This window comes from Ochlerotatus camptorhynchus, unplaced genomic scaffold (assembly GCF_037179485.1).
Source record: "Ochlerotatus camptorhynchus isolate MF236.1 unplaced genomic scaffold, CSIRO-AGI_Acam_v1.1 ptg000051l, whole genome shotgun sequence".
NCBI lineage: Eukaryota > Metazoa > Arthropoda > Insecta > Diptera > Culicidae > Ochlerotatus > Ochlerotatus camptorhynchus.
Genome location: NW_027040541.1, coordinates 129,761 through 141,794, shown reverse-complemented (window position 1 = coordinate 141,794; position 12,034 = coordinate 129,761). Strand labels below are relative to the sequence as shown.

Below are 12,034 nucleotides of genomic sequence, written 5' to 3'. Positions count from 1 at the left end.
GTGTGAATTCCCCTCCGGATCAGCCTTTGGTAGAAATCGTTATATTCATCACACTTCAACCAACAATCAATACGAAACTAACGATTTTAAATTGGCTCACCACTTTAGTAGTCTATTGGTCCCAAGCAAACGATTAACGTACCCTATTCTAGTTGAAATTCTATTACTACACTATGTTTGTTTTGATTCGCTATGAAAGTTTGACAGATAACATCAGGGGTGTGTGGATTCATGCAGAACATGCAGGGGTGAGTGAAATAGCTTGGGACTGCTTGGGACCGTTGTTCTGGTACTGAGTGAGCCAAAAAAAATAATGATTTTCTTCGGGACCCAGTGGTCTTAGAGTTACCTCTATGCTTCAACTGCGGATACATTTGGATCAAATTAAGCAGCAGGCTTCGGAGGTAGCCGAGTCGATCATTGAATTGTGCAAATGTTGGTCAAATTCAGTTAATACTGCCCTTGGAATCAAGCCCATATTTGCTCCCGCTGTGGAAGCTCCAGTTGGAATTTTGTGGATTACATTTCAACGATAGTTATAAACTTGGCGATGACCATGTTCAAGGCCGGGCAGGAAATCAGTCAAGAACTGGTCGGATTGGTCAATGGATTTCTGAAGCATAAAATGCTAACTCTGGACGATTTGGGATGCGAAAAGAAGCAATCGCTGCTGGACTCCGGATTGCGATTTTTGGTCAATAGGATACAAAGGGATTGGTGAGGCAGAAGGAAACAAGTCAGCTCTTTCATTATCACGACGTTCTTATGCATAATATAGTGTGACGTAACGTTGGATCATGTGTAAGAACACCATGAGAACAAAAGAGACGACTACATTCCTTCTGCCGCACCTATAGTAATACCATTGACAGACATACAAATCAGTACCGTTGTACTCCTTTAATCGAGTACCTCAAAAGGTACAATTTGAGGTACAAGCTTAAAGAAATACAACGGTAGTACAACAGTGTACTTTGTATGTCTGTACAAGGTATAACGCACACGGCTCCCGCACTGACTGTTCCTTACTTTCTCACTCTAATCAAAATTTCCTTCGATGAGTGAGAAAACAGCACCCCGTCAATGCGAGTTGCCAGATCATTGCACACAAAACCAACTTGAATTAATTCAAAACAAAAATACTAGCGAACCTGGTGGTGAGGGGCGGAAGGTGGACTAAAATTCAATTACAGAGAACCACATTATTTTAATTAATTTTGTTGGAGTAAATCGGTAACGCAGTGTGCTGATCACCTCCTTGGAGACCGAACGTCACCCCTAGCAACCTAAGTTTTCTTAAATAAACAACGGTGAAAAACTATTCATTCCTGTTCAAGACTCCACTCAAGCTAGTCGTTAAATAAAATCCATTCTACTTTCAAACTTTGCTGTTCCGGTTCTTTCTAACAATCAAGAGGTTATGGGCGACTCACGCAAGGATTTGGTCCACGGGATCCCGCAGTTCTCGGGCACCGGTTTCGACAATTGGCAATTTCGAGTGGAGAAGTATCTGAAGTCCGTGAAGCTGTTGGATATCATCAAGAAGGATCCTCCGATGGAAGCGGCCGAGCTCACGAAGTTCCAGGAAGATGACGGTAAGGCGGCGTTCCTGCTGACGTCATTTGTTCATGACGATTTGCTGCATTTGGTGCGGGACAAGGAGACGTCCAAGGAGATGTGGATGAGCCTTGAATCCGCCTACGCCAAGAAGTCCGTCTCGTCGCAGACATTCGTCAGGAAGCAACTTGCGAAGCTACGAATGATGGAAGGTTCGTCTGTGAAAGATCACCTGAAAACCTTCGAAGAGCTGATCCGACAACTGAAGCTGGCCGGAGCGAAGCTTGAAGAGAACGATATTGTGTCCCAGCTGTTTGCTACCCTTCCCGAGTCGTTCGATCCGTTGGTTACGGCACTGGAAAATCTAGGTGAGGAAAACCTAATACTGGATGTTCTTCGCGAGCGCCTTCTTGCCGAGGAGCTCAAGAAAACCGACCGGGCAGCGGATTCCTGCCAAGAGAAACCTGCAGCATTCCAAGGATCGAAGTAGAAGCCTGGTAAGTTCACCGGAAAGTGTAACCGTTGCCAGAAGAAGGGGCACAAGGCCAAGGACTGTCGTGTGAAGTTGAAGACAGATGGGCGCGCTGAAGCTAACGCTGCTGCTGGAGGTAAGGCGGTGGCTTTTATGACCGGGAGATGCTCCCAAACAAAGGACGAGGGAGCAGTTTCCTTTAAGCTGGATTCCGGAGCCTCGGACCACCTTGTGAATGTGAAGCACTGTTTCGCCGACCTCACGAAGCTGAAGCACCCTGTCGTCATAAACGTGGCGAAGGATGATCAATCCCTGATTTCCCGGCACAGTGGCACGATCAACGGCGTCAACAAGGAAGGTAACTATATCAGCTTGAAGAACGTCCTCTTCGTACCAGATCTTCGAGCGAACTTGCTATCTGTGAAGAAGATGGCAAAAGCGGATCTTGATGTCACATTCACGAAAAAGGAAGCGATCATGAAGCAAGGTCGTGACCTGATTGCGAGATGTCCCATGCGGGGCGATTTTTACAAGCTCGATCTCCGTGTCGATACGGTGGCGGCCAACATGTGTGGAGCTGTGACTGGTAACCTGTGGCATCGTCGACTGGCTCATTTGGGGAGCAAAAGTTTGCAGACACTCGCGAAGCATGGCATGGTATTGTCTGTTCGATTGAAAATCAAAAACCGGGCACTGTTCAGAACTCAACCATCTCACTCGCGACAAACACGCAAAAAAAAAAACATACCAATAGTGTGTAAAAGGCAAAAAAACGTAACTATTCCAACCGCTCAAATAATCATTGAACCTGTTTTTTGCTATGGTAAACAAGTTTCCCTGATTTTATTTACTTACCTATTTGATAAATTTCAAGTTCTAAGTCATTTCTAATATAGTTCAATATTATGGTGAGTAATAGGGTAATAGGTTATTTTTGATTTCAAGATGAGTAAAAACAACTTTGCGTGCATTTGTTATTATTTTCGTTTCTCAAAATTATTCATCGTTATGGTGGATCGTTATACTAGAAATATCTACGTGTAATGCTCGGTGTAATGTGAAAAAACTCCAATAATGGATTCGGAAATGGAGGAGTGAGCGTTTTTATTTAGATTTAGTTTTGATTGTTTAATCAAGATTTGGATTTTTCAGTTCCTATGAGAGCGAAGAACATTTGGAAGAGGAAGAAGAGAACGACCCAGATCCGCTGATGATGACTGAAGAGAATACGGGAATCTACAACCTTGAGCTTCCTTACGACCAGCTGGGATTGTGGCCGATGAATGACGATGTCGAGAAGGGCGATGATTCCAACGGTGAAGTAGAGGAAAAATCTGGTGAAGAATATGTTTTTTCATTCACTGGAATATTCTGCCGTCGACTGTATCGCAGCCAGCAACGCCCAAAAGAAACAAACAGAGCTTTTGTGAATGGTAATTCAGTGAACGAAATTCTGGAATCAATTTGGGTTCAAGCCAAAAACTTAATGGATCGACAAGTCACGTTCGAGAATGACGTTCCCAGTTGGGTGGAGAAAACTGAACCAACCATCGAAGACATGCATGAGTTTGTAACTCTGCAAGACGATGTAAAGAGAAAACTGTATGCAGTTAGGCTGCTGACGAACTGGCGAGACAAATGTGTCAAAATATTTGTCTATGCCTATTCATCGAGGGTGGAAACAGCCGGGCAGTACCAGCAGGTAACAAAAAAAATATTGGCGCCACAAAATGCTGACCGAGCGGGTGCCCATTCAACAAGGGATGATGCTGCGTTGGCTGATGAGCTACGCCGAAGTCATTGCCACCTCGAGGGCCATCAGAGCTCATGGCTACTATGGGCCAATACAATAAATTCTTCGCCAGCTTATAAGCTGGAGGATTTGAAGAAAGCGGAATACCCGCCTATCGAGCTTTCGAAGTATTTTCGATGGGCTGCTGTGTCTGAAGCAGCTCGTTTACAATCACTTCACCGAGGAATGGTTGTAGCTCGGACATCGAATAGTGCCTGGTGTCGTGAACTAGATGATGTGAAGACCGAAGTTTCTCTCGGAATTTCAATTCTTCAAGGAGTAATGCAAAAACTGGAGGCCATGACTTTTCGGGGTCATACTGAGTTAGAGCTCTTCAGTGCGATGGAATCTGCCACCGAATCGGAAGAATCAAGCTTGAGTCACCCCTTGGCAGAGAAAGTCATGGATTGCACTGATATCGATCAAGCGTAGTAGTAATACGTAGAGAAAGGTGTAGTATATATGATAAGGTAGTAATGAATTAAACATAAATTTACCGCTAATTAGTTTGATGTCAGCAAAATGCATTTGGCAGCACTAGAAGTCGACATTCATGAAATAGCAAACTGACAAAAATACACGCAAGAGTGATCGAACATGATTTCGGAAGGCTCCGAATACACGAATGCGGTTCGTGTCATTATAATCGAAGTACGTCTACGAAACGACCAAAGCACAGGACGCGAAGTGAGGGAGATAGGACGTATGATTAAAATGACGCTATGGGATGGAAGAGTGCAGAATGATATTCATCGCATCGCATTTATCACGCTCGTTCATGGCTCGTTTCGTCATTCTGTTGACTAATTTTAGAGTGGACGGACGCTAGGAACAACGTGGGACAATTTGGCTGAAACAGTCATAGTGACAAATGGTCGATGCTTGAAACATCGACTAGGTCACGACATGGCGCAGTAGGTAAGTTATTGAACCAAACATACGGAGTGGATCAGAATACGGATGTCTGGAGCGAGTAGGTCTCCAGGCATGTTGAAAAAAAAAGGAAATAAAGACTAGGGGCGAGCAGGTCCCCAAGTCAGATAAAAAAAAGGCTGGAGCGAGTAGGTCTCCAGGCTAGAAAAAAAAAATATGGTAAGGGCGAGCAGGTCCCTAAGCCAGATGAACGAATATGATATGGCTGGAGCGAGTAGGTCTCCAGGCATAAAAAAAAACTAGCTGGGGCGAGCAGGTCCCCAAGCCAAATTAATAAATAGAGAATGGCTGGAGCGAGTAGGTCTCCACGCCTGAATAAAAAAAATGCTAATGGAGCGAGCAGGTCTCCTAGCCTGGAAAAAAAAAGAACTATAGAGCGAGTAGGTCTCTAAGCCGAACAAGAAAAAAAGGTGATTCTTAACTTGATAGTGAAAGGGTAGAGTGTGAGATTTCAACCCAGAAAATGGTCGGGAATGAAATTAAAATTAGATATAAAATGTGAGGAGCAAGATGGTCTCAACAAAATATGTTGATTTGGTAATTGATAACAGGGAGTTTTGCTTGATTGCAGTAAAAGATGATCTATTTGGATGCGGAAACGAATAATTCTGATAAATGTTGATAGTTTTCGGAAAGTGTAGTGGTTGCGACGTGGAAAAGGGATTGATTGAGAAAAACTCGAAAAAAAAAAACATACCGTAAAACAGGGTAACATTGATAATTTTTTGAAGTGTGTTCTAAATATTTTTTACAGCAATTCATGGTTTTCATTTTTTTAAATAAGTACTGATGATCCAAGAGTCAATTCGTTAGCAATATGTTTAACGGAAATTAAAGAATTTGCACTATTTTTCTAGTCTAGGACAGAACATCAGTATTTTGATTTGGGATTACTTTCATAATGCTCGATGTATGTAGAAGAAAATGCGTCATGAAACTCAAATAATTTAGTTCAAGAAATATGAAACTTTGAAAGAGTATATAATCATAAAACATCATAAGCATCATAAACATCTCCCCGGAGCTGGTTCGATCCAGCCTCACAAGTCGTAAATCGGGAAGGAAGAAGTTAATCTGGGGCTTCAGGTGCGTTTCGGTGATGGTTTGTAGCAAGGATATAAAGGAAGAAGAAAATTTACTAAGGAAAGACAATAGCTCACGTGGAAATTTGGCTATTTGATTATATTTTTTGTATTGCTTGTGGAAAGGATGGTGCTTGTTTGTGAAAAAAAGTGATTGATATTTACTGATTAAGGTGATGAATGAGTTAAGTGTTGGTCGTGGTAATGATTTATTTTGGTTGGACATAGTTTTGATTTTGACAATAATGAGCACAAAATGAGGTGATTAATTTTAGTAATTGATAGATGTTTATAGAAGTTGTTTGGGAAGTTGTAAATCCAGATTTATATTGGAAATGGTTGAAATCATAATTAAGCATGGAAATTTCATAGATAAAAACAAATCAAACGCAATATTTACAAAATATGGCCTGTTGAAAATAGACATAAAATATGGATCTGAATGGTTGTAAGATATAAAGATTAGTGGTGTATTTTTAAAATATGTACGCATGGAGTTAGTGAAACCTTTATTTTGGCTGTTTAACTCATTTCTGGAATCGAGTATACTTCCGAAGGAATCGTATTTTATCCCGATTTTTAAAAGTGGATAGAAATCAGACGTTAAAATGTACATGGGGTTGCTATATTATCAAGGCAAATTAGCAATTGGTGTGAAAATGATGTCAGTTGCTTGTGAAAATGATGTCAGTTGATTGTGAAAATGATAGGACATTGAATAAGATGGACGAATTTTTTAAATCATAAATTGGGAATTTTTAAAACCATTATGAATGTATTAAAAAAAATTAAACATATTTTTTTATCATTTTTAGACTAAAAACAAATTCAATATTATTTTCGGTGATGAATGCAATGACGATTGTTAACAAAACCAATTGAAGATATTCAATAATATTTAATGGTAATCTTAAAAAAAAAAAAAAAATCAGCTTTGTGAACATTTTTTATCAATATGGAGAAATATGCAGATTGTTATGAGATACTAACCTTACCTTATCTTATGAGATATGATTGTCAAAATTTCGAAAAAAAACTATTTGAATACTGAAAAAAAAAATGTATAGTGGTATATTTCAGTAGTAGTGATGCTATAACTAAGTTTGAAGATACACAAAGTATCATTACTCCAGAGTGAGTTTCATGACGCTCGAATTAGGGACACGATTGTAGATTGTTGACTATTCTGAATGATGTTTCTGAGCTTAAAGTAGCACAAAGTACTACAAAAGAATATTTAAAAGATGTCAGTTGGAACTTTGATTCCCATTTAAGTAGAGTATGTAAAAGATCAGATCAAAATAATAAAATTAATCAAAACTTGATGAATGATAGAGTAGAGAAGGGGAAGAATGTAGTATATATGATAAGGTAGTAATGAATTAAACATAAATTTACCGCTAATTAGTTTGATGTCAGCAAAATGCATTTGGCAGCACTAGAAGTCGACATTCATGAAATAGCAAACTGACAAAAATACACGCAAGAGTGATCGAACATGATTTCGGAAGGCTCCGAATACACGAATGCGGTTCGTGTCATTATAATCGAAGTACGTCTACGAAACGACCAAAGCACAGGACGCGAAGTGAGGGAGATAGGACGTATGATTAAAATGACGCTATGGGATGGAAGAGTGCAGAATGATATTCATCGCATCGCATTTATCACGCTCGTTCATGGCTCGTTTCGTCATTCTGTTGACTAATTTTAGAGTGAACGGACGCTAGGAACAACGTGGGACAATTTGGCTGAAACAGTCATAGTGACAAATGGTCGATGCTTGAAACATCGACTAGGTCACGACAAAAGGCATCTTTGTTAAGTCGTTTTTTAAGTTCGTTTTTGTTGTATGAATTAAAATGATATCGTTATCTTTGTTTTCATTTCGTTTTTTCGGCTTTAAGAAAAATGGAACAATAAACGTTTTAATCAAGCTGATTTACAGTTTTAATGGTTTTCTTCGAAATGTTAGCTGGGAAATACATTAAAATCCATATATTTTGGGTCCTGAGCTAAGCCCTTTTCCGGAAGAAATACACCCCCAGACATGTACCCACAACTTTCGAAAGTATTGCGGCACGGATACACTTTGAAATTATTCATGGCTTCACAAACTTCCCCAAGTATTGACGCATTTTGTTGGTGGTATCTCCGAAGGTGCTTCTTAACTATCCCGAATATGATTTCAATGGGATTAAAAAAAGGACAGTACGCAGGTAGGAATATGGGGATGATACCAACAGATCTCAAGTAACGGATAATGTGTGGATCGCAGTGGATGCGTGCACCATCTAGAATCCAGATTGAGTGAACTCCTGGATAGTTTTGAACGAGATTATTGTTCAACGAAAACCTACGGCAGCAGTCAAAAAATTTAAGCCTGTTAAAAGTTCCTTCCGTCCAAAAACTATCCAGCATTCCACCCAATCCAAAAAAACATAGAAGTGAAACTCTAGGCTTTCTAGAAAATTCTCCTCGGTAGATCAGTTTTTGTCCGATTACCCCATAACCCTTCCTGCGTAACATGTCCTTGTTATCGAATGACACTTCGTCCAGAAACACTAAATTATACAAATCCCACCGAATTGCGAGCAATTCCTGAACGAACCTAATTATCTCATCGTCTCGTATCTGCATTGCCCGCCTTTCAATAGTTTTCCAGCTAAGTCCGGCTTCATGTAGGATGGTACAAATCGACGAAACGCTTATCGAAATTTGAAAATAGTGTTGAAATCTCTGTTTGGCTTCATCGAAAAACAGGATTGGTTCGATCCGGTAGAGATTCACCAGCCATTCTCTCTTTTCGAAACAGATTTTTTTGTAAATCCGTTCACGTTGTTTCCTTCTGAACACTCCATCACGTTCGTATCGTCCAAACCAATCGTAGATGGTAGAAATTGCCTTCCCGTAAATCGTAGCTAAATTCCTCTTCGAAATGCCAAGGAAATAATGGCCATAAAGAGCATGATACACTGTATTACAACTGGCATGCTGGCGCCGGACGTTGTGTATAATAGGATTGGCCATTTTAAACCGACCTTGAACGTAAAATCTTCAAGTTCTATAGCAATTTCCTCTACATTTTCAAATAGCAAACTCGTTTTGTGTGATGAACTGGGAACAAACAAAAATATATTTACAAATGAAAGCAGATTATAAATAAATAATATCATGACCGAACTGTCATGGGTACAAATCTCGTGATGATAGTTAATTCGGGTGTGAGTCTCACGTCGCGTGTCTCACACGCGCGTTCCGATTTAGTGGGCGCGCGACAATAACAGGTATTCCCGAGAAACCAGATAAATTGGATTTTTGTGATGTTTGTGTTCTCGGAAAGCAGTGCCGAGAACCATTCACGGGTACTAGAGTCCGTGCTACAAGACCTCTAGAACGAGTGCACTCCGATGTGTGCGGTCCAATTACACCAGCGGCTTGGGATGATTCTCGGTACTTCCCCAACAAACAATTTTGGCTGCAGATTAGCTTATGCAGCCAAAAATTGGCATATACAGCTAATTTTTGCCTTTATAAGCTAGTCTGCAGCTTAAATTGTTTGTTGGGTCGTCACCTTTATTGATGATTACACGCACTTTGCAGTAGTATATCCCATCAAGAAGAAGTCCGAGGTGTTCCAGAAGTTTCGAGAGTACGATGCCATGGCGAGTGCCGCTCTGGGACATTCGATTTCGAAGCTGACTATCGACCAAGGGCGCGAGTATTGCTCCAATGACCAGCGTGATTGGTACGTTTCCAAGGGGATCCAAGTCGAGCCAACCGCAGCGTACACACCACAGCAGAATGGAGTGTCCGAACGGTTCAATCGGACAATCGTCGAAAAGGTGCGTGCGATGCTGATTGAAGCCCAAACTCCGAAGAATCTGTGGAATGAAGCGGTTCTAGCGGCGGTATACCTGACGAACAGAAGTCCAACCACCGCGGTATCTGATTGGAAGACTCCTGCGGAAATGTGGACTGGTCACAAGCCGGACGTTAGTAAACTACGTGTGTTCGGCTGTAAAGCATTTGCTTGGGTGTCCACGGCACAGAGGAAGAAACTGGATCCGAAAAGCAAGCCTGCTGTGATGATCGGCTATGCGCCAAACGCCTACCGCCTGTGGAACAAAGAGAAGAAGCAGTTATTCCTAGCCAGAGATGTCAAGTTCGATGAAAACAGTTTTCCGTTTGCCACCCAGATCCGTGACAAAACTCCTTTGGTTGTTGCTCCGTACGAGTTCGAGGATCAAGATGAGGAAGACGTGCAAACCCCTGAACAGTCCGTTCAACCCGATGAGCCGCTGGTGGCTCAACATGACGACATCCTGACTGATGATGAAGAAGGCGAGGTTGAAGACGACGGTGTTGAAGAAACCGGAGCGCTCCCTTCGCAACTAGACCGTGGTTCAAACCTCGAAATGGAAACCCCGAGGCGCAGCGAACGGGAGCGCAGACTCCCCGGTAAGTTGAAAGAATTTCTGGTTGGAAAATTTTTCACTGCCGCGCAATCCCATTCTGCAGATGTTCCCCATAACGTTTCCGATGTACTATTTGACGGTTCCGTTGGACGAGATGAGGCCGAGCGTTCAATCTTCGATGTCCCGGAGGCGTACAAGGAGATCGCTGGACGAGGCGACGAAGCTCTTTGGCAGCAAGCGGTCCGTGAGGAACTGCAGTCGCTAGCGGACAACCATGCTTGGCGATTGGTGAGATGCCCTGCTGGTGTGGTTCCGCTCAAATCGAAATGGGTCTTCCGAATCAAGCCGGACGAGCATGGCGAACCGATCCGTTACAAGGCGCGCTTGGTGGCGAAGGGATTCCAACAGAAGCCCGGAGTCGACTACAACGAAACATATTCCCCCGTAGCAAAGTTAGCCACGATACGAACCGTTCTTGCTGTAGCAACCCACCGAAGGATGCACGTTCACCAACTCGATGTGAAGACCGCATTCCTCTACGGTGAGCTTGAAGAAGACGTCTACATGGCCATACCCGAAGGAGTTGCAGCACCGCCGAACTTCGTTTGCAAGCTGGATCGATCGCTGTACGGACTCAAGCAAAGCCCCGGCTGTTGGAACAACAAGCTAAACGACCTTCTACTGGATTTCGGCTTTACCCGTTCCCGGCATGATTACTGTCTATATATAAGGATCGACGATCGAGGGGGGGTATACATAATCATCTACGTGGACGATTTGCTCATTGCTGGCGATCGAATGGACCTGGTGAAGGAGATCAAGCGTGCTCTTTCCAAGAAGCTCCAGATGACGGATTGCGGCGTGGTTAATCATTTCCTTGGAATGAAGATCCGATACGACCGCGCCACCGGATGCATGTACCTGGCGCAAGAAGCTGCTGTGGACCGTGTGCTGACGAAGTTCGGCATGCAAGACTGTAACCATGTCAAAACCCCAATGGAGAAAGGCTGTTTCCTGCCACCACAAGCTGCGAATCCTGTGTCGCATCCATACCGTCAATTGCTGGGCAGCCTGATGTATACGATGCTGTGTGTTCAACCGGACATATGCTACGCTGTTGGATACCTAGGGCGCTTCCAAGTTCAACCTGATGAGGCCCACTGGCAAGCCCTGAAGAGAGTGGTCCGTTACGTGAAGGGAACGAAGAACTTGAAGCTCCAGTACAAGCAAAACGACGACGCCGAGGCACTTGTCGGATACGCAGACGCTGACTGGGCATCGGATGCTGAGGATAGGAAATCCGTTAGTGGCTTCGTCTTTAAGGTCTTTGGGAACACCGTGTCTTGGGCAAGCCGCAAGCAACAAACCGTTGCACTGTCGTCGTGTGAAGCCGAGTATGCAGCTTTAAGTGCCGCGGCCTCCGAAGGGCTGTGGCTGCACGGAATCCTTGAAGACCTGAAGCAAGTTCGACCGGACACGGCATTCAAGGTGTACGAAGACAACCGTGGGTGCATTGCAATGGCCACAAACACCGAAAGCAAGCGTGTCAAGCACATCGATGTAAAGCACCATTTTTTGCGCGACCATGTGGCACAAGGAAGACTTCAAATCGAAGCAATTGATACAGCAAACCAAATAGCGGACACGTTCACCAAGCCCCTGGAACCTGGACGTTTCCGCGAACTGAGGACCCTCCTAGGACTGACCGATTCAGGGGGGGTGTTGGAGTAAATCGGTAACGCAGTGTGCTGATCACCTCCTTGGAGACCGAACGTCACCC

The 12,034-nt window shown here is 43.1% G+C and overlaps 2 protein-coding genes across 2 annotated transcripts; one reads left to right on the top strand and one right to left on the bottom strand.

Moving 5' to 3' along the window:
- Positions 1–3,103: 3,103 nt before the first annotated feature.
- Positions 3,104–4,253, top strand: LOC135717155 (uncharacterized). Its single transcript, XM_065239109.1, has 2 exons — positions 3,104–3,123; positions 3,182–4,253. Exons 1-2 carry the CDS (start codon positions 3,104–3,106, stop codon positions 4,251–4,253), a joined length of 1,092 nt encoding a protein of 363 aa, XP_065095181.1.
- Positions 4,254–7,807: 3,554 nt separating this feature from the next.
- On the bottom strand, positions 7,808–8,866 carry LOC135717152 (uncharacterized). The gene has a single exon (XM_065239107.1). It carries the CDS (start codon positions 8,864–8,866, stop codon positions 7,808–7,810), a length of 1,059 nt encoding a protein of 352 aa, XP_065095179.1.
- Between the last annotated feature and the right edge of the window lie 3,168 nt (positions 8,867–12,034).